Source organism: Dinoponera quadriceps, unplaced genomic scaffold (assembly GCF_001313825.1).
Source record: "Dinoponera quadriceps isolate SergipeBrazil2010 unplaced genomic scaffold, ASM131382v1 scaffold405, whole genome shotgun sequence".
Taxonomy (NCBI): Eukaryota; Metazoa; Arthropoda; class Insecta; order Hymenoptera; family Formicidae; genus Dinoponera; species Dinoponera quadriceps.
The window spans coordinates 787,694-811,353 of NW_014554754.1; the positions used below are offsets into that span (position 1 = coordinate 787,694).

General features: G+C 35.8%; 2 protein-coding genes and 1 long non-coding RNA gene across 5 annotated transcripts in view; 2 read left to right on the forward strand and 1 right to left on the reverse strand.

Annotated features, from left to right (window-relative positions):
- The first annotated feature begins 1,242 nt into the window (after positions 1-1,242).
- LOC106741494 (putative uncharacterized protein DDB_G0282133) lies at positions 1,243-6,200 on the forward strand. Of its 2 annotated transcripts, XM_014613601.1 has the most exons (4): positions 1,243-1,465; positions 1,586-1,691; positions 1,798-2,046; positions 2,143-6,200. In XM_014613601.1, the coding sequence occupies exons 1-4, from the start codon at positions 1,395-1,397 to the stop codon at positions 5,206-5,208; spliced, it is 3,492 nt and encodes a 1,163-aa protein (XP_014469087.1). In that variant the 5' UTR covers positions 1,243-1,394; the 3' UTR covers positions 5,209-6,200. The 2 variants fall into 2 exon arrangements, with proteins under 2 accessions (XP_014469087.1, XP_014469086.1); XM_014613600.1 differs by having other exon boundaries at positions 1,798-6,200.
- A 205-nt stretch (positions 6,201-6,405) lies between these two features.
- Positions 6,406-8,605, reverse strand: LOC106741495 (methyltransferase-like protein 7A). Of its 2 annotated transcripts, none has more exons than XM_014613603.1 (3): positions 8,021-8,605; positions 7,094-7,353; positions 6,406-6,792 (listed from the first exon to the last, which is right to left on the reverse strand). In XM_014613603.1, the coding sequence occupies exons 1-3, from the start codon at positions 8,223-8,225 to the stop codon at positions 6,532-6,534; spliced, it is 726 nt and encodes a 241-aa protein (XP_014469089.1). In that variant the 5' UTR covers positions 8,226-8,605; the 3' UTR covers positions 6,406-6,531. The 2 variants fall into 2 exon arrangements, with proteins under 2 accessions (XP_014469089.1, XP_014469088.1); XM_014613602.1 differs by having other exon boundaries at positions 7,949-8,605.
- Positions 8,606-10,367: 1,762 nt separating this feature from the next.
- Positions 10,368-23,660, forward strand: part of LOC106741322 — a 60,630-nt gene continuing 47,337 nt past the window's right edge. The window contains exons 1-3 of the long non-coding RNA XR_001374168.1: positions 10,368-10,417; positions 11,462-11,557; positions 11,813-11,901. This is a non-coding gene — a long non-coding RNA (uncharacterized LOC106741322). The remainder of the gene's footprint in view (positions 10,418-11,461; positions 11,558-11,812; positions 11,902-23,660) is intronic.

The following is a 23,660-nucleotide window of genomic DNA, read 5'->3' on the forward strand; positions in this document are numbered from 1 at the left end:
CCTTTCAACTTTTCTATCAAGATTTAAGGCTGCCTCCCCATGCGCCGTAACTTGCGCAAGCGTAACTTACGTCAGCTAATCAAATCGTATCTATTACTCAATTACTAATTACCACGGCGGATTTGATTGGTTGACGCAAGATACGCTGCATGGGGAGGCAGCCTGAATTCTTCTTAACCAATTACCATCTGTTATGACGAGTTTGTCGGATGTGTCGATTGGCTATCGGATAAGGAATTTCCAGGGGCTCTAACATTTTTTGTAGACATTCTGATTCTATATTTAACAAGTAATTAGCACATCCGACAAACTCGACACGAAATAGCATCCTTAGGTTTTAATTCATGAATATTTTATTACTAAATATCAACATTTAGTTTTTACAATTATATTAAAACCGTCATTATAATGAAATTGTTAGTTAAGATTCTTCAATAAATTAATATGATTACAAATAATTCTCTTATGATGGACACAGGGTTGCACACCTTATGCGCTTGATATGAAAACTTATTATTACAAAGATATAACTTGACGCAAATTTCTTCCTCGCGGCAAATGTTGCCAGAGTCATTAGAAAATAGGAAAGTAATGAATTTATTAGGTACGCATGCATGAGATTTCAATTCTCGCGAAAGCATGCGAGATTATGGTTGTCTTTCAGCAAGAGATACAAGTTGACACAAATCTAGTTATATTATTATTTGCCTTTATTTCATATTTGAAAAAAAAAGAAAAGAATAATATCTTCTGCCCGCAGGACGCGGCAGCGCTTACTGTTCGGCGAAAGTTCGCGCGGTAGCCAACCAACGTGCCGCTTTTCCACAAAAACTAAAAGTTTATTGGCTGCCGCGTCATTTCTTGCCGCGTGACAAGCATTTGCGCGTCCTGTGGGTAAAAACCATAATAGATGACATAATTAGATTTGTGCTGACTTGCATCTTTTCTGATGGAAAGCAATCAAAGGCCGATATTCATAATCATATCTTATATGTGAGATCGTTTTAAGTTCATTTTCAGATGCTTCGTAGCTAATGAAATGAACCGTACAGCATCTTAGGCCGGTATTCAAAGTCGGATCTTATATTTAAGACTGTCTTAAGTTTATCTTCAGATGCTCTACGACTCATTTCATTGGCCACAAAACATCTGAAGATGAACTTAAGGCGGTTTTATATATAAAATTCGGCTATGAATACTGCCCTGCATTTTGAGATATACGAACTCCTGTTCATCCATTTTCTGGCCATGTAGTTTGGTCGAGTTAGACTGTCAAGTTATTCTTTAGATGTCTCTACAGCTCTTACTACGATTCAGCATATGCATTAATTGGAATAAATTTGTTTATGTTTTATAAATGATGACTTGTTTAACATGATCATATAAAACAAGTTATGGAGAATTCTATGACAGACGGTAGTATTAGTAATTTTCTTCCGCAATCATATTCCCTGGGTATTGAAAAGTGAGTTAATAATGTAATATATAGTGAATGTTTTATATATTTAATATTTTTACTTGATAACATATATTTAATTACTTATTAAAGAAAAATATTGCTATTATATTATTATTTGGTTTGCAGTATTACAGGAACCAAAGACTATATCGTTCATTTTCAAATACCTAAGGAAGTCTTGGAGAACCGGATAAAAACTTGGGACAACTTATTTGATAAATATTTAGAAAAGGTATATTTATTTTTATTCATATTTTTATATAAATCGCATCATGAAATCTGATTTGATTTGTCGATGTACCTTAATACAAATATTCATATTTTTATTTTATTTTTAGATGTCAGATGATATAGAATTAAATCTTGAGACTTTGGAGCCTGAAGAGGAAGAATTTAGTGATGAAGATTATAGTTGTGGAGTACCTATATGCAAATCAGCAACATTGATTCAGTATTGGATAAATACTGGCAATACAGGTTATAGTGCACTTTTTAAAAAGAACGAATCGTCTGAATCTGATTCATTTGTATTATCTCTAAGTGAAGAAGAAATTGATTCGCCAATATATTCTTCATTTTTATCTAAGGTAAATGAAAATGATAGCCACAATCATAAGAATGACACATCTTTTAGTTCTGTTGACACAGCAACTTATATTTTATCAAATACAAATATTACAAAGAAAGCAGATGCTATGGCCATTATGGAGGGTGCAAAATCCAATAGTGTTAAATCTTCAAAAAATTATTGTTTTGAAGATGCAACGGCTATATATAGTGATAAGACAAAAAAAAACGAAGGAAACGAGGAAAAAATGGAGAAAACAGCAGCAACTGACAGTGTAACATGTAACAAGAATAGTAGTGATGTTTCGCATAACACTTCATATTCTATCTCACAGGAAAAGGTGGCACTAAAAATCAATAATGAGCTAGGCACTAGTAAGGTAATATCTATCAATACAATACAGCCTGATATGTCCTCACTGAACTCACAGAGTTTACTTTGTGATATAGTAGACAAGACAGATGTATTAGAAACTAGTCAAAATAGTCCAAATTCACATAAAATGAAAAACATTGTATCTATTATGCAACATTTTAACAAAGTATCAAAACAATGCTCTATAGGTGATAAAAATCATAACACTTTAGATGAAAGTAAAGTGTTAAAAAAACATAGTATTGACAGTAAACAAGTGTCAGCAAGTATGGCGAAAAAAAAAGTTAAAGATCATTCGATATCGTTCCATCGTAAGAAATTGTATACTGGTAGGAATTCTCCTGTAGATTTAGCAGTTACCATTACATGTAATACTGATCTAAAACAATCTAAATCACCTAACATAAAATTGAGCACAAATTCACATCCTGCTTTAGATCCTGATAATTTGTCTAAAAAAATGTCTTTAATTTACAAAAACAAACATTCGTTTCCTTCCAGTACAAAGATTCTTAGTCCTAAGAATGTTCGAACTAAAAAAAGAGGGAAGAAGAAACCTTATTCTGTTTCTAATAAAAATATTGCCAGTGAAAGAACAGATGTAACAAATGATAACAGAATTCTAGATTCTACTGTTGATAACTCCTCAAAAAATTTATCGGTTTCCTCCAGTAATGAAGACAAAAGAAACGATGATAATTTAATCAGAGATTGCAACGATATTAACATGTCAAAGGAAAACATAACACAAAGATGTGATTTGACTTCTGATGAGAATCAGGTAGTTTTATTGGAACAGGCATCTCTCAAAAAACATAAAGCAAAATCTGATGAAAATGAAAATATTACGCAAGACAATAACGTGCGCAAGGACTCAGTTGCATCAACACTAGACGCCTGCGACGTTGAAAATCTGGGATTGACATCGTCAGATAGTAACCAAAGTACTATTTTGGTTTACAAATGCAATAATATTGCATCGCAAGATTTGTTATCTACAAGCAGTTCTCTTTATCTAAAACAAAATTCTATAGAGTGCAACTTGTCTGTTATGAATTCAGAACAAATAAATAGTGAACCGACGAATTTGAAAAATGCCTATATAAATCAAATAAAAGAATCATTCGTAAGATTAACACGATTACCGCAATCGGTACACGAAAATGATATCAATACAAGTCAAGTTTTGAATATGAACGACGATCTTCCTGTCTGCCCGGAAAAACCATGTAGGTCTAAGATGGATTCTTCCAATTCACATGGAACAAATATTAAGAATGACGTGAAACTCCGAGAAGTTAGAGTTGTATTGCAACGATTACCAGTTGATACGTATTTTAAAGGTAGCAGCAGTACTACAAATATAAGTTCTCCTGCTGATAAAGATAAAGTTTCACGAAATGCAAATACAGGTAAAAATAAAAGAAAAACTCTTTTAAAAAAAACGATTAGAAGATCGAATGGCAAAAAGGAAAAGACATCTGCTCGAACAATTCATAAAATCAACAATAGTTATTCGTTAAGAGTACGTAGAGAATCCAAGAAAGATGACGATGAAATAAACAACACATCCAACAACGTTGCCAAGCGTAATGACGAAGTTTTCAATGCAACAAAATCAAACTTTATATCTCCATATCAAAATCACAATAGTCGAGTAAGCCAAAACAGGTGTAGAAAATTCTCAGTTTTAGGTTTCATCTCATCCTCAGATGAAGATGATTTGGCTCAATTGATACGACCTCCCACAAAAAGATTGAAAACATTGATAGACGACAAGACAAGCAAAACTCGTACTACAAACAAAGATATATATGACGAGACTAAATTAGTTAGTACGAATAAAGATAAATACGATTCTAAAAACATAAATATGAGAATCTATTCTTCAAAGCAGGATAATTTAAGAAAGATCAATAAATGGACAAGAGAGAAAAATAGACGAGGTATGGTCGGAACAAAATCTGGCAGTGATACGTTAAATGACTCCTTTCGTATATATAAATATAAATCCTCGTTCTTCCCACGCAGAAATGATCACAGCGATAGTGCTACGAAGGATTCAAATATATCGCAAAATAAATATTTATTTCCTACCAGTAAAAATATAAGTAATAATAATGAGAAATATATAAATGAAAGGATGGAGGAGAATAGGATAAGCCATAAGAAAGACACTTGTGTCACACTTTACCAAACTAAAACATTCAATAGAGATTCCTCTACAGATTCCTCCGATTTGGATAGATATAACAACGACACATTTATCTATAAGTCACCAAAAACTGCTTCCGTATATAATAATGCGCGAGATAATGGTCATACTAACAAGGAACACTGCAATAATCCCTATGCAAAGATATATACCAATAAACGACCAATATACCAAGACGAATATACTGAGAAATATGTTGCAAGCAAGATGCAAAATTTGAAAAATAAATCGAGATTAACAACTGGCACGGCAGCTAAAACAAGCGAATCATTTGACAAAAGTTTTAATAATAACATAAATTTGCGTATTACAACGGAAACTACGCCTTATGTTTCTTTCATAAGTAATGCACGAGATTCAGCTATGCAAAGAGATAACACGATTTTAAATACTTCCCATCAGTATAATGATCTTAATAAATTACAGCAAGATAGACAGATGTCAAAGAAATTTGATTTGATGAATTTTCAAGATAATCAGCAACGCAATATTACATTTAACATAACAAATTGTTTGACATTTCAGACAAAAAATTATTATTCGGATTCAGATTCGGATTCGAATTATGGAAACTTCTCTAAAAATTCATAATATACATAACATTCTTCATATATGTTTGTTTACAATTTGTAGAGATATAAATTCAATATCTTTAACGTTTAAACAATTAGCAATATGCTAGTAGATTGATAATAGATTCGATCAGGATATCGTGATAAATCCAACTGCGTTCGCTTTATATCGGCAGATTATCGGCAGAAAAATAATAGATAATTTATCGTGTATTTTATTTATATCATATACTATATATTATATTTGGATTGAATTTATACAATTTTTAAAATTCTGTTGCCAATCTGCTACTATATTTTGCAATGCGGAGCCTATATTATATTATTATTATATTATTATAGTATATTTCCACCGGTAAACTACTAACAAAATTTAGACTGAGTTCTTTGTAAAATTTTCCTTAATATTTAACCGTCTGATGCTATATGCCGACCATAACATGTCCTAAATGATGAAAATGTATTGCGTGTATACTGAATTAAGCGTACTAAATTTAAGATGGACTTATTGATAATAATATGATAATAAAATTAACAGTACATCGTTTGTATAATGCTGATGGCTAGTCAATCATGATTGCGTTTTACAAGAATTAAAAGATAATATACGAACAAAATTCAATTAATAAAAAATAAATGGAAATTCTTTTCGTGAGCATAAAGAGAAAAAAATTAAATGAAAGTTTTTTGAAAAAAGTATCAAGTATTATATAAACGATATACTTCTTATTTATTGATTGCATTATTTTTTGATTATTTGTAGATTGCATTTAAAAATTAAATGGCGCATAATTATAACATTATTCTTAAATAAGGCAAATTCACATGTATAAAGACTAATAAGAGAGGGAAAGAAAGAAAGAGAAAAGGGATTTCGCATAATATTATTGTACCATCAAGTTTTAATACGCAATTGATCCCCGAAAAATGATCTTCCTAAATGATTAATTATTTTAATACAAATTCTTCGTATTTTTATTCTTTTAAGTTTTCAAACTTTATACGAAATATAAAAACTTCTTGGAAATATATTTTATAATTATAAGATTTAGTTTATTACCACTTATATTATCTTATTTAATATATTTTAAAGTGAGTTTTCTTTTATCACTACATTTGAAGTCTTGTAATATAGTACTTATTGAAATATAAATATAGATATTTATATAAATCAAATTTATAATTTTATAATTTATATAAATGAGTTTATAATTGATAAATTATTTGTGTGTGTGTGTGTGTGTGCGTGTGCGCGCGCGCGCGTGTGTGTGTGTGTCAGAATTTTAGTACAAAGATAGTTGAGATAGGATTAATGATATATTTGTATGTTGATATATTACCTCTATCGCGTTGCTATACCAAATACGTGTTGTCTAGAGAGAAACAAATGAAGTGGATGAGAAACATATCCTTCCAGAGCTAAGGATGTCCACGACACTTTTTCGAAACCGGTATTTTCTATTTCCGTAACACAATCAGCGTCTAAGCGACAATCGCCGAATAAAGAAGGCCATATGCCTGTTCGTGTTAAGGCTATTTGTAACCATCGTACAAAAGTGTCTTCCTTCTCAAGCACGTGTTCTACGAAGATATATTTTCCGCCCTAGAAATTCATAACGAAAACAACGATATATAAATGTTAACATTTTATAATTTTGCAGTCATACGAATTTTTCATTTCTAGCAACTAGTATTTTTTATATTTGATTAACTGAATTAAAAAATTATGTTATCCAGAAAAAGAGGTAATTAAAGTCTAATCGAAATTGGATTGGAAATTTAATTGAAAATTTATTTCGCTTTCCATTCTCTACTTATAATAATAACTCGTCATAATAACAATTGTACAAAGCAAAGTTTTGATTTCAGCATATAGTTTACGGTTTTGCGTAAATCATTCGTACCTGGGCTAACACTCTGTGAATTTCCTGAAGAGTGGACCGTACTGATTTCACGGAACATAGTGATCGAGTTGTCACCACCACATCCACGCATCCTGTTGGTATTCCCTCCAACGAACTCCCATCGCCCACTATTAATCGTTCAATAATCACGTGAGAAAATTGCCACGAGCGTCCACTTTTCACCAGATATTCGCCTAGTTTGGTGTTCCAATCGACGCCGATGAGATGAGTACCCTCCGGATAAAATCGTATATTTTCACCTGTAAAGATTTTATGTCAAATGTATAATTCTTCAAATAACGTTTTAATTCATATGCGAGATAAACGATACAATAATAACAGAGGGATATTACAGTTGTATAACTAATTACTGTGTCATTGTAAAGTGTAATGGAATTAATTATCCATCGTCAGTCAATTACGATAAATATTTACAAAAAATATATCTTTGATATATTTTTTGTTGATGTTACATTATCTATGAAAAGTATATCGCAGATGTGCCTGTTGTTAATTGTTAAAAGAGATATCTATAAAAAATATACCACGGCTGCTATGTCTATATATAATTTGAAGATATCAATAAAAAGAACTATTACAAGGAAGTTACAGAAAGGTATTTTTCCAGTTGAAACTACGGAGAGGCAGTTCTCAATCACCCAGACGTTTTGCCATAAAGTACAAGCTTCTTTCTATGCCAGAAAATTGAAAATAATTAAGAAAAAATTTTGGAGCGGACGAACCGAGAAGCCTTCAAAGTGTTTTTCCGGATCGGCAGGCATTTCAGTTTCGCACTTCGGAAATGCGTCGTTTGTAAAATCGCAAAGGGATACCGTATGCAAGTCCGATTCACACCCGTCTTAACGCCGATCTCGAGTATACGAATGGAGCCCATAGATCGAAGTATTTCGTCGTTGGAAATAATACATTGTAGTACTTTGAAGAGGTGCTCTTTGTACAGACTGGCCAGTTCAGCACACTCCATCTCGAATCCCAAAAGATGAGCCTTGTAAGTGTTCCTTCGTAGTTTCGGCAGTTCCCGAATTATCCAGATCACGATGCACAAGATGATCATCGCGATCACTCCGTAGCTCGCGAGTATATCACGTATCCACAAGTCATTGTTGCTCATTTCGAGCGAAATTATCGAAAAAAGAGCGACGCGAGGAGACCTTACCAAGATGAATCTCTAAAGCAATGCTCGGGACTCGGAACTTGCACTGACGTTCAGACTATTTTCGGACGCCATGTACCTATTGTCCCCGTCTCGTTGCTCAATGTCTTATCAGCGCACAAATATATCCACACGAGGGCGAAATTTGAAGACCGATATGAGATAAAGCATTGCGCGCCTCAGCTGAATTGCAGCTACTGATTGCTAAGCCGCGAATCGACTATACTGTAATGCGGCTCTTCCAGCGTTCCGTTCGATTAATTATTTCTCTGGGAAAGTTTTTACTGTATATATTGACCGATTCACTTAACGTGGGCAGCATAAATGCGTCGTCGAATCGTTATGATAAGATAAGAATTATAACTTTGATCTTTGTACATGTAAATCTCATTCACGCGCTTTATATGTGATGTATCGTTAATCGATCTTCGTAATGTAAGAGTTCTCTCTCTCACTGTGATTCTCTTCGTCGACTTTCCCACTCCTTGTGAAAAACAACTTATACTTCTTAAAACTATTTTTACCTCTTTTATCAAGAAAACCAACGTAGGAAAATAACCGAAACTTTAGAAAATCGTAAAATGACAGACATTTGATTGCGAATTACGATCGCGTTCTATAAATTGTAATTCAGATAAACGCCTAATGATATTTTCCGGGAAGGAAAGTTCCAGGTGTGTTACGTCGAGATACAAAAGCTGTTTTCTTGTTTTACTCTACTCACGCATAAGAGGTAACTCGCGCCTGTGGTGGGAGACTTTGCTGAATCAACAACGAAATTCAACGATTCTCAGCGAAATGCATCGGCGATTTGGGAGTCGTGCTCGCGCGGTGGACGCTCTTGAACAAAAGGAAGCCGATTTCCGAACCGTGCCCGGCTGGCGTTTCGTCTGCGAGGTGATTCCGGGGTAGAATGGGAAAACAAGTAATCGCTTCGAGCCGGAGGAGCACTGGCGAAACAATGCTCTTGCAGTTTTCGAAACTCGAGAAAGAGAGTGGCGGCCGCCACAAAGAGGAGTGTAATCAGGATGAAAGCGAGAAAGAGAAAGAGAAACGGAGAGAGAGGTAGGAACAGTCGAGCAAAGCGAAAACGTATCGACACTGGGGGGCACCCCTTTGTCCTAGCCAGCCTCAAGAGTGACCACAAACAAAAAGCGCGATCGAGCAATTTCGGACCGCTCGGCCGAGTGCGTGCACGCCGCGCTCGACGCACGCAAATCCCATTGAGGGGCATTTCGTGAATACGTGGAGAGGCGTTTTGTTTGCGACATCGGGGCGGGGAGGAGGCCGGCCGTTTTCACGGTGGCTCGTTGATTTGAGAAAATCGCCGGCGGAATGAAACGCATCTCTCGCCTGATGGTCGTTTTTATCCGACGGACGCGCGTCAGACACCGAATAGTACATACCATCGTTTTCTCTCTTATTTCCTCAGTAGAGACCTAAAAACGCTTCTTTCCAAGCGCCCCGATTACTTTACGATTACTTTACGATCACCATATATCATTTTTGGATCTTATTTTAAACCAACGTGTCAAACTAAATTAATTTCAAGTTAATTTTACGAGACTTCTTACTCTTTTATCCATGATGTTGTCACGTCCGTGGTTTCTCTCTCTTCCTCCCTCAATATCTGTCTCCAGAAGTCTAATAAGACCTTCTCCCCAACGCTATTGATCGAAATAATTAAAGATAATGATTTGCTTGTATACAAAGATCGTTATTCTTAAGAAATCTATTTTACCAGGTTGATTAATCTTTCGTTATTATTAAATACCTCTTCGTCACGTCTATGCTAAACTTGTTTAATGAATCCGATTCGATGTATCGAACGTTGCGGCTACTTTCGAGTTACCGCATTGATCCTAAAGAGATATATCGAATCGGTGTCACAATTTCTACGCGTGAACGCAATGATATTTATTATACTCGCGTTGGAATATGAGAGAGAATGAAATGTGTAAAACTGGACAAAAAAGGAGTACGGATTTATAAAATATAAAATGTTGAAGTAGATCAGGATCACACGATCATATGCACTTCTCGATCGTTTAATTCAAAATCTATTTCGCGCCCACTTCAAGTGTAACGAACAGTTGCCATATTGGTTTCGCGCGCGTTCGGCGAGGAGCACTGCTGCGCTTGATTATGAGGTATATCGACTTATAAAGCGAAAAATATTGTGCATCCAAACGTATATTGTATGTGTACGACTTATACATGTTTAGTATTCGCTATTGGATACATATCCTCATTCAATATCCGTAAGGATGCTCATTGGCCGGTTAACTCACAAAGCTAACCTTTTAACACGTACATGGCCGTTATACGTGGGACAATATTTATTCACCACATTATACTGTACAATATTGTATGTATAAGTAATAGATCATTGAGACATTTTGAGAATTAAAAAACGGGTGTGTAGTAAAATCAGGTAAGAGATAAGTCACAAATAGTCCAGACAATCAAATCGAGACGTAAGACGTCGTAAAGATGTTATAAAGACGTCTTTCAGATGTTATATATTAAAGTACATCTTTAAGGTATCTTATGTCTCGATTTTAGATATTCTGTTGTCCAGGAAAAAAGAATAATGTATACGTATGTATTTATAGATATATATGTGTGTTTAGGGTGATTGTGGGACATTTTGCGCTATTTAAAGTTTATAAAGATATGAAAATTGTACTCTGAAGTGTATCTCGATTCTATACAGTCGGCATAATAAAAGGTGCATCCTTTTTTCGGCGAGTTTCGTACAGCTTTCTGTGTTTGATAGGAAAATTGATTTCTTAAATAATTTTCAAGAAATACATTTTCTTGTTGGGAATAATCGTGATTCATTTATAAGAAATAAAAGTATACGACAATTGGAAATACGAAATACGTTGCGGAACTCATCGGAAAATAAGTTTATCTTTTATTACTGACTGTACCGATAATGCTAAGGTTAAGAATAGCAGAGCACGATAACGGGTCGGTAATCACGTACACGTTAGTCGATAAAAAAGAGCTCGATGAATAGAACGCGCGAAACACAACAGATGTCGCGATGTTCCACACTGGCGGTTATTCTTCGCGTTTCGCACGTATTACTTCTCTCTATTTGTCACAAGTGAATTGCGATTATTTGTGACGTGTAAAATCTCGAACTATCGTCACATCGTGTAACGAATTACTCGTTCCTTTTTTAGTATTCGTGTTTACACGCGGCCCACCGTTGCAAAGAATTGCGGCGATAAAGCTCCAGGCAAATTTTTTTGCGGTTAGAGCGGCCATCTTATTGTTCGGTAAGTGAATTTTTCTTTTATGCGTTTTATACTTTTCCATCGATAACATGTAATTAAACATCAGAAATAGGAATACACAATTCTATACTTATTAAAATTATCTTTCAAAATCGCCAACATCCTATTGATATTTTCATATTTTTCACTTTTGTCATATACTTTTATTTCCTATAAATGCATCACGATTATCAACAACACATGAAATCTTGAATTATCTTTGCATCGTGTAAAGAATTTTTCGTTTAACTTTTTCAGTATTCGGTTTTGTACGGAACTGTTTATCACGCATACAGTTTCGGCCACGAGGTTTCAACTGAATTTTGAAGCAGTCATCTTACTACACGGTGAGTGAATTCTTGCGATTCTGGTGAGCGAATTTTTGCGATTAACACAAGTATTAAATGTCAAAAATTAACACAAGATTAATACGTTAACACTGAAATATAAAATATATTATTTGAACATTTATACACACACATGTTAAATATCAACACGACATGAAAATGTTGAGATAACATAAACACAATGTGTTACATTGTGTTCATTAGTTATTAGTTATATATTAAAAATTTAACGCAAAAATGTTAACGAGGACCGATTTTAACGCAAATATAAAATATTTTTCACTGTGCAGGAATATATTTTACATGTCATCTTACAATTATTATTCCGAATTTTTGGAATTTCATCGATATTCATAGTTTATCTTAATATAACAACTGGGGGGTTACATTTCTTTCTCGAACTAAATCCGGATAACGCAGCCGTTTTCGCGACTTCACAAACGCACGCGTAATAATAACGCGCGTAATAATATCGCACGCGCGCGCTATACAAGAGACAGATACGAATTGCCTGACGCGCAGGTATTAGAACAAATCGAGAGAGCCGATGCCCCGTCCGAAAGACGACATATGCTGGCCGCGTGCGTTACTAATAAGTCGGCGTCGCGTGTCAAAGGGACGTCACATGCGACCGCGCGCGCGTCGCCCTTCCTTTCGCCGCGGTTCTCGCGCAATTAGCCGGGCTAAATGCCGCTACACTTTACGTAATCGCTCGCCTCCTGCTCTCGCCGCTTATCCTTCCTGGCACAAAACGAAGTAAAGAGAAAAAAGAAGAAAGAAAGAAAGAGAGAGCCAGTCGCTAACGACGACATCTGCCGTCGTACGCCTCCGCCGTTAGGCGACTCTCTCGACTACGAGAAAGTGCGACGCGTTTAACGGACACGTTGATTTATATTTGAATCAAGCACTGATATCCAGCCGATATCTTCCGATATGACTATCGGAGGCACGAGTGTGCGTTTAATACGTCTGAATTTCGTTAGATTTTTGTTAACCCTAGCTAGCCACACTCACTTTTCGAGTCCTTAATTCGCCACGCTCCGGTCTATGAACTCTTTGTCACCTTGTCATTTTCGTTCTAATTAGTATTTTAAGCTTGTAATATGGGAATTGAAAATACAGAGCCTGAATAAGATATTCATGATATCAGGTCGAGAAAATGATTTGAGTTGAAATTAAACTTTATTATAATAAAAAAGGAGTGTTTTTGGAAAAAAAAAGATTCTCGAAAGGCTTTGCAAATGCGATTTTTTAAGAGAAAGTAACGTTCGTTGTTATAGTGGATACCTGATATACTTTAAGAGAGAAAAAATAATGTACTATGTGAAAATTAGGAGACGAAACGTTCAATGGTCCATTGGACGCGGGAATGTGGTGAGTTATATGGAGAAAAATTAGTCATATATATAAATCAATGATAGATATTTCCATATATAAACAAGAATATTATAATCTTTTTAAAAGATTTTTAGTCTTGATTTGATTGAATTTGTATTAATGTATCACTTGCTCTCACTTCAAAATTAAAAATCTTTTAAAAATATAATATTTTTGTTTATATGTATGAGAATATCTATTACTGATTTATATAAGATTATTTTTCTCTGTATAGAGTTAATACCGATTTTACTTTATGCTACGTGAAAGTATATGTTTCACGTAGATGTTATTATAAACAAATTATACCTGTTGAAATAACAGTGCCGTTGTCCAAGAAGGAGAAGGTAGGGAAAGAACAGGCAGTGTATTGTGCAGTCCACAAAATATAAACGTATCTCGCGGCTAAAATATCGCGCTTTCGTTTTAACGTTTGGCCAGGCACAATGCAACTCGCTGACGCTTATACTTTGAAGCGCGTTTCTAGAGCGATTCTGCAAAGCAGGAATTATCTCTGTATCAGGCGGTGGAGTAAAAACGGTTGTTTAAAAAAGGAAAAAGAAAGGACGTTGAGGTGTGGTGTATTTATTCTAACGCCGACCACAGCGAATGGCGGTACTAAAGTTAACGTAACGCGCGGTTTTTCGACTACGAATTATGACACGACGTTATTTTGCTCGCGATTTTGCGATGTATACGCGATATTATGATCTAGCAACGTTCGATGTCATTGCAACAAACATGAGGAAAAATGGAAAAGTATATTTATCACGAATTTTTTTTTAAACAAGGGAACATGCATTACCTGCATTTTCCGTTCGGTTTGGTCCATTCCTTTTCTTTTCTCTTATTCTTTTTTTTTTTAAGATATACCTAGAAAAGAGAAACGGTTATTTCTCTAGTGTCAGTTTTTCATCGCGCGTTTCGCCGAACATTTGAACAATGCCTGAGGCGTGTCAGCACGTTTGACTTCGAGTTACACACGTACACTCGGAGCGTTCGAGTGGCGTCGTGGCTTATTGCCGAGCACGAAGCCGGTAACCCACCTATCTTCTCGATCTCTCGAGAGTGAAAAATATTTAAATGCTGCGGTCGCGCGGTTTCAACTGCGCCGTCGCGGTTTCAACTCGCGTCAGCGCGAAAAAAGGAGCGCGTCGGACCAACCACTTGAGTCGAGAATAGGATCCTTAGAATTTGCACACGGATTCCTGTTTACGGGGATGAATAACGGGATAACGATAAATAATGGGTTCTCACGGAGAGGCGCAACTGTAATCCACAAATAGATGAAAGGTCGATTAAACTATATCACTGAGGCTATTGTTTCGATTACCTTCGTCCGCAAGATGCATCGTGTGTATAGGATGGCATCGCGACTGTAGCAGCATCATGGCGGAGAAGACGGCACTTGAGCCGCTCTTTTTTTCGAGTGTCGCCGCGACAGCGAAGTCGGTGGCATTGTCTCCATTGTTGGCGAATTGTAATCAATATTTTCACAATATAGCGGCATTGTCCATGGCACGGGCGAGTCGTAAGTATGCTTCACGCGCACCGCGAGGCGCTCTTTCTTTTCTTCGACGGTATTCATCGTTGCTTGAAGTAGAGAAAAAAAATTGTAACAGATTTACCTATCCGAAAAACCATCGCAAGTTGCGTCAAGCCAATTTCGCAGTTTGAATGACACAAAATTTCCGATTCTTTTTTAATCATAAGGTATCAAGCGAGACGTTATCAATCGGTATAATTGTGTTAGAAGTTATATTACGTCTTCAAAATATTTTTACCGATAATTTTCCCTTCTCTCTCAGTGGTTTTTTAAATGAAAATTTTTTATATCAAGTGGTGTTATCGTTTTTCGTAATTTTAAAGTCACGCACGGAAAAGAATTTAGGCTTAAATCAATGATAGATATTCTCATATATAAGCAAGAATATTATGATCTTCTTAGAAGACTTTTAGTCTTGACTTGATTGAATTTGTATTAATGCATATATTACTTGCATTCAATTCAAAATTACAAATCTTCTAAGAATATTACAATATTCTTGCTTATATATGAAAATACCTATCGTTGATTTATATATAAGATTATTTTTTTCTGTGTAGTGAATTTTATCAATGAAAGATCCTTTAATATCTCTAGGACGAACATGAGTCTCAGTGCCGTATAGTGGACGCATAGCAACGTGTCTTTCTGTTGCCAGACTGAAATAGCGTTATAACTGACGTTCATAGAAGGGAAACAAAACTTAGAATTATATGAGCATTAAAATCATTAAACGGTCAGATAAGCGTGTAGTCAGAATACGGTTCTGAAATAAATATTCAGCTGTAGTTTGTCTGTTTCTGCTTTCTAACACTTAATATTTGAAAGTCAATTCAAGGACATTAGAGAAAAAAGTACCCTGTTGTTTGTATTTAGCAATTGTATTTTAGCTGTTTTAACACCTAAAGTGGACCTCTTGTCTGTTTACTTTCATCTAGCTTTACTAATTTTTTTTTGCCTGGTTTCAAGTATTCACTGTACTTTCGGAACTATTGACCGATTAAGATGAATGTTTATACGAAATAAATCGCAATGTTGTGAAGTAATTATGGGGACTGTTAACGACGTATTGTTTCTTGTATACAAGCATCTTAATGTGACGGAAAATATCATGGCATCAAGGGAAAACTTTCAAAATCTTTCCAAGCGACAGGATGTTCCCTTGTTTCCAACAAAGACTCTTCATGTTGACCTTGAATACCCAATAGGGTGTCGTATTTTGAGCATTACAGGAAAACGTAACAAGTAATTTCTGGAACTCTAACTTCCCATAATTGTTTAAATTCAAATATCTATAAATTATATTCTGTGACAATTTCTATTCACGAACATCTGGAAAAAACGTCCCGAGACAAGATGTATTTTACTCACGCAGCATCTTGACGTTTTATTCTTGTAGTTTCATACAACATTTGTTAATCTTGCTGTGCACATATTGTTGAGCTTAATGAACAAGCTTGCCAATTTCTAATAAGTACTCATTTGAGATATCAGTTAAAATTCCAACATTATACAAAGGGCATAACATTGTATTACACTGTTAGAATATAGACGTAATTTTCCCCAGGGCTGGATAACACTTCATTTTTTGCGAAACAACAGGTGTAAACGAAAATAAAAGGTTTCCGAGTGAATACTTATACGCAGAAGAAAATGCGAGAAAGTCGAATTCGAACAGACGCGTGCCAAGAATTTTGACCTCTGTTACGTGACGCCACGATTTTCAATGGTTAACAACTAGGTTGAAGAGGTTGAAGATTGGCCTTGGCGGAGACCCCCTTAATGTGCGTGTTGAAGTTTATTACGGCCATCTTTCTGCACGTTGATCTTAATTATATTATATCGTACTTAATTATACTATATCAACGTATCGTTGATCTTAATTATACTATATGAATAATCTGACCAAATAATTCTGCATCTTAGCCACGTGATTCCCAGCTGTTGAGGCTTGCTGAAGAGTACCGTTACGTTATTTACTCACTAATTCTGCGTACATATTAATATTATATATTATACAGGGCGAATCACTTAACAAAATGTCGCGATGATTCCTCGTGATGATAGCCGATCGTGATAACCGCTGAAATAACAACGGAACTCTCAAGATTAAAATAGACGATCCGTATCGTGAAAAGCAAATAAACAGATAACAATAATAAAACAGATAATAACAATAAACAGTAAGATAAAGTGTCCTTTAGGCATTTCTAGGACACAAAAGAGTATTCTCATTTTATGATGATCATAAAACAATTTTGTGGCTGCCGGGTGGTTTACCGCCTGATTATCTCAGGTATCAACAGTTGTTCAGGTTCGACTTCTGGTCACTGCGGTATTCTTTAAAATACTGTCTTAAATACAACAAAAGATTAAAAGAAAAGATAAAAAGATAAAATTAAAGATAAAAAGAAAAGGAAAATTCTAAATATTAGAAATATTGTATATTCGAGAAAATAACTCGAGTCGAGATTTTAGTTTTACGCTAACCCTGCTAATCCGTCAAATTTGAAGAACCAATGAAGAATCTCGAGATATAATGTTCCACGAGCTAGTGTTCTACTTGGATGCTACAAATAATTGCGTATTGCTGTTTTCTCCATGTAGAATTTTAAGGAAAGATTTCGGAATCATTTAATATTTGATTATAACTGAATATTTCACATATGTATTTAATCTTTATTCTTAACACCGAAGTTACGAGTCAAATCGTTAAGTGATTTAGGTCTGGTAGCACCAACATTATTTTGGTTTTAAGCGAGACTTAAACATGTGTCTATCATTATCTTTTTTTTCTAAATAAATAAAGACAGACACATATTTAAGTTTTACTTAAAGTCAAAATTACGTTGGTGTAACCCGGCCTTAAAGTAACGAATACATTTTATCTTGCCCTCGCATTCCTTCGCGTTTTGCTGGAATTTTCAAACATCGCTGAAAATGTGTGGGTATACAAGGACAAAGAAAATAAAAATCGATGACAGCTATAACGAATGTGACATCTTAGTAAGAGTTATATGGGAGTCTTTTCGTTACTATAGCGGCCGCTTTGAAACTTGACAAAATTTCGGCAAGTATTTAAGCGAATTCGTCTCACTATAGGGGGTATGCCGGGTCGGAGGACATGGGCGGCGTGTTATAATCTACATGATCGCAAACATTTCTCAAAACTGTTCTATTCTCTCCCTTAGGATTTATATTTTTTTAGAATACATATAGATATGTGTTGAGTCGAAGATGGAAATATTTCTTCAAAGAAGGTGCTACTGTTTTCTGAAAAATAAATCTTAAAAGAAAACTGTGTCACGAACTTTGGAATTATATAGTAATGTTGATAATTTATTTGAATAATTTTTGGTCGGAGTAAATATGCTTAATAGATCATCTTCTATTTTCTCAATTTTCGAATTATAGCATCTTGTTTTATATTTAAGGAAAATTTTTCTCCTGCATTTTTTCCCTGAACAAATCATATATTCAAAGTCTGCATCGCAAATCTTAATGTATTATTGTTATTCGCTTCTTGTACGTATTTAAATATATTAAATTAACATGTGCATTGTGATTTAAAAAATGTGGAAAATAAGCTTCAGCCAAATTATATGTGATTTTATTATGTGAATAACATTAACACATTTAGATTTGCAGTGCGTTTTCAGCCCAAAAGGTAGCTTTGAATTTGTTCACGTTGCACGACATTAATTATTTTGTTATAGGATGTATATGTTCTTGAAAATTAGCTTTTCTTATTTGCGAATACAATATATACGCAGATAATTCGCAAATAAGGAAGATATAATGCATTAAACACTAATTTAACACGACTGAACATATCAACTTATAATTTAACCCTTTGCACTAGAGAGCTCCGGAGCAGAGCCATTTAAAATTTGTCTTCAAACTCTTCAAACTCAAATGCAAATAGCAAGAGCGGAATATCCTATACACAATAGTTTTTACGATTTGTCTTTGTTCTTATGTTATGAACTGAAAATTATTTGCATTGTCTTCATAGCGGAGCCCTCGAGTTTGAAGACAAATTTTAAATGGCTCCGCTCCGGAGCCCTCGAGTGCAAAGGGTTAATATGATTAAACATTTTAAATAAAATAACTTAAAACGGCAACTTGTAAAAAGAACTTCAGTCAAATGTGTCATTTTTAAACGTTCATGCGTGTAAAAATAACATATCTACCTAAAATTTCTTTCTGAGCCTTTTGTCATTAGACCAGGCTTCATATTCAAAAAATATTTTTCGCGTCAAGATGATTCTAGACGTTTGTTAGTGATTTGCACAATAGAAATCGAAAACATTTACAATCGTAGAAATGGCATCGTCGGTATGTCATTTTCTATAGAATAGCTTAAGGTGAATTTTTTCGACTAACCATCTAAAAAGAAAATTTCTCTAGGGTCGATGACATTGCTAAATATTTAAGAAACTTAAGGCAAATACAGGTTAAAATCCTTTTTCCAACAGCCTAATATAAATCCTATCATAGTAGTTTCGCCGGGACTTTCCTTTGACGGCGATTCTGGGCGGGAATTGTCTGAACGGCTTGTCCATCCCGTTGATAATCCGTTTCTCTTGTACCAAGTCATTTCTTCGATGATGATGAAGCAATTCAGCTTTTTCAAATACCGCAGAGGAAAGGTCAAAATGCGCGCTCGCTCGAGACTCAGGCGAATTTCGCATTATTCGTTAATTGTTGACGTTACATGCCACCTCGACGTTAACGCGTATTCCAATATTGATATCGTCCAGGTGTCATCGATCACTCCCGCCGATGATTCGAGCCCACGTTCTATCGGATCGAGTTCAAAGGCGAAAATCGAAAAAAAGGAAGATTGATCGCGCGGATCATCCCGCGGAAATATCGGTGGTGCAAATAAACACATCAAAGCTCCCGTTACCGTGACGGAGGGTGGGCATTCGTGTTCCTCCCTCCTGTTCCCTTCTCCGCCGCCCGCGACCCCGCAGTCGTTCCAGAATCCCGTGACGGGACGTACCTGCGCATGTATAGGAGCATCGGCAGCTGCCGCCTAATTGAATTATCTAGTTCCCAATTCGACGCGGAGATTTCGGGCGAGAATTCCGACGAAAAGTCATGATGGCTAAATATTGAAAAACATGCCAGGCTATTGTTGAAACCGGGTCCCTGGCGCGTTTCTGAACAGGGTGGGACTGTCGATTTGTGAGAGCCTTTGTTTGTCGTCACCAATCTTTACGACTTTCCTAAATGCCGACTACGGTGGTGTTGCCCAGTTCCCGCTCAGGTAAACGCGACCGTAAAGAACGCGATTGAACGAAACGCCCACTGGTTCGTTGCTTATTCTTGTTTATCGGGATTAAGCATCGCGGTAGGTTGACTTTTTCGGGTTTTCTCAGTCCGCCTGAAGATGCAATGTCGCGATGCTCGATAGAGACGTCAGCCCTCGAAAAAAAAAGAGATGATAGAACGAAATTTTCGGGAAAGTCCTTTCCAGCAATGTCGCATGAAATAATAGTTTAATTACTCGTTTTACAACACGCTAGAGGATACATACAGACTACTCTCAAATTCGCGTTTCAGAATCTACTCTAGCACATTTTATGGAATATATCCGATTTTTACAAAGGCAAGGAAACGTTTCATAGAAAGAAGGAGAATGTTGTGTATTTGATTAATTTTACGTAATCCTTTTTATATATATTTAATTAATTCTTCACCGTAAGCTTATTTTTCATTTTTAAATTATTTTTTTTTTCGTAATATACAATTTTCATTGGGTGTTATTACAATGCGTTATTACAAAACGTTAAGATATACGTTATAGAATGTTTGTGAACGAACGAACGACCGACAGGGTCATCTTCGAAGTCGATTTTTGGAATCGGTTATTGGAAATGATTTTGAAGAATGGGAACAAGATATGAGACTGTTGGGGGTCTTGAGTCGGTAGCCATTGCATCACGTTTTGGTCATTGTCACGGTTTGACAGGTGGTTTCCCAGAACTAAATCTGTTGAACAGAGGTGCGCCACAGATTATCGCATTGACCTCTTAGATGCATAGAATGACGGATTGTGTCCTACGAAAATCTTTCTGTTTTCGGAATGAATGAATGGAATGCCATGCGGTGTCACATGGCCGTGTATATGACACCGAGTGACAAGCATGACATTATCGATGATGGTCCTTCGTAGATACTAATGTCCGGTTATGAGCAAGCTTCTTCGTCCTACACAACTGTCGGCAACGTCAAACATGTGACCGTTAGCAGTTGTGTGCACAAATTTACTTAGAATTTCGGGCCCATGTTGGATCATCAGACTCCAAATTCTCATAGACTCTGTGGCTTTGAAACTTTGACTTTGAACGAAATATTAATTTTATTTCGCAAATTTTGAAGAGTGTAAAGAATTTAAGAGTTTAGCAATTAAGAGTTAACTAATAAGCACTTAATTGAGTATGACTATGAGGTTTTGTCGATTATAACATTTCGGAGCTCGCAATCTCGTCGATTTTGTGGCTTTGAAACTTTAGATCTATAGAGTAGTTATATTTTTTGTAAATTTTAAAGAGTAAGGGAGTTTAGTAGGGATTATAGCTCTGCATTTAATTAATCAAATATACCATAACGAACTTCTTTAATTTCTTGTTATCTTTCGGTATATTAATGAGACGTTTATATGCAACAACAACAAGAGAGAAAAAGCTTCGAGGAAAAATTCAGAATTGTGACCGCATGGCATACGGTAAATTTCATTGTATTTCAAAACGATAGGGACGAAAAAGGAGATAAAATCGGTGTGAAGAGGTCTCACTGAATGACAAGTTTGAGAGACCTATCTTGTCGCGCATCCCGGAAGTTCCCTTTCTCTTTCACAGTGTCGAATAATTGTAAATGGATTCCATTTTGTCGGGAAACGTCGTGGGGTAGCGAGAAGGAAGTCTCGCGCCGATTCGATGGTAACAAACACCGGAGAAGCGGAATGGAGGGTGGTGTCGGCTAATGTGCGCGCGTATGAGACCCCAGAACATGGCACCGCTGCCATTTATTATTCCTCTCCGCAGCGACGCACCAACAATGCGGTCCATTGACAATTTCTGCTTCACACACGACGCCGTGCACCGCGACGCTCCGCCCACGATCAAACTACAGAGAAACGCCGACTAGTCCTCACTCGAACCGCGGGTCTCTACCATGATTTTCCGATCCCCTTTCACCATTTAGAGATCTCGAGGAAGTGGCTAGTCTAAGCTTTTGGAGAAATGTCGGCGGAAATAAATTAGGATTGTGAACGCTAGAAGGGAAAAATATTTGGGTAATAGAAGAAAGATCTATGAGGACGTATGAAAACAGTAGGACGCTATCTTAAAAGAGAAAGAATGTTTTTTTTCGAAGATGTGCGCATGAAGATTCATCAAAGTGACATAATTTCTGAATGATCACGTTGCTCACCATGTAATCATCACAATTCTATCGTCTTAATTAGAACAAAAATAATTAGAACCAATGTCTCGAAATGTAAATTTCTTTCGCCGCACCAAACATGACCTCGCTGCGTTCTCACGACATCTTGGAAAGTACCGTGCCGCTGTGCGTGTGGCACACTTCAGAAAGCAATCTTGTCCAGTTTCCGGCTTTCTGGTCGCAGATACAGGACAGCAGAAGCCGTTCTCATTATCAACTTGTTAACTCAAGAGTTATCGGGGGTTGTTTATACGGGTGCTATATTTCGACCTCGGGTAGGTCCTCGTCTAATAGAGCTGGTCGGACGCACGGAGGGTGGTCTCGCAAGCGCGCGCTCACGCGCGGTACTTTCATCTCCTTCGGCATCTTTCAGTACTCGACTATCCCACACTTTTCCCATCCTGTGGTGGCAATCCCTGCTCTCCTAGAGTCCCCGCGTCTTATATCGTCGCAAGACATAATCAGACTCCCAAGTGTCACGAATGCCCACTTATTTTTTTCTTCTCGACCTGTATACAGTGTACAATTGATGTCATGTGTATTGTACCATTCTCTAGATTGAAACTTTTTATTACACAATTTTTAGCCGTTCACATGTAGATATAAAGCTGAAACTATTGTAATTAGAGCCATTATAACTTTACAATTACAACTAGAGTTATTTCTACAATTTTCAATCTTGTATGTAATGCGTGTAGAGCTGAAAATCGTGTAACTTTCCGTTTACACGGAGAAAATATTGTAACAAAAATTACACAAATTGTGTGATACTGAACCATACGGAATTATGACTGAAATTGTTACGTGTTGTAATCTTTATAGATGGAATGAAATATTATATACAATGAAATATATCACTAAAGATTACAACACACGTCATAATTTCAGTTATAATTTCGATATGATCCAGCATTAAAAAATTTTCTAGTAATTTTTACCACAATATTTTTCCGTGTAGGAAATAGTATAGTATAAATATAATATAGTATAAATTTTATATATACAAATATTTTATATATACAAATGGTCCATCCAAATTTGACATTTTAGGCTATTCATCCAAATTTTTGTGTTACTTTAACAAAATGAACACATTAAAAAGTAATATATTACAAGGTGAATATGTAAATTTAACATATTTGTATATTTTTTAACATATTCCCCATGTTAAAATAACACACAAATTTAAGTGGACCGTCTGTAACACAAAATTGTTTACTAAATACATTCGTATCGCGCGAGAATACCGCGAGAAAAAGGAATCGTGCAAACGTGGAATCGCAAAAATTACTCGTCTACGTTTCCTCGCATTTTTTTTTATACTCAGATTTTGACGTTACAATCCAAAACAGTCGGCCAGAAATTAATTTCCGAGCCCAAG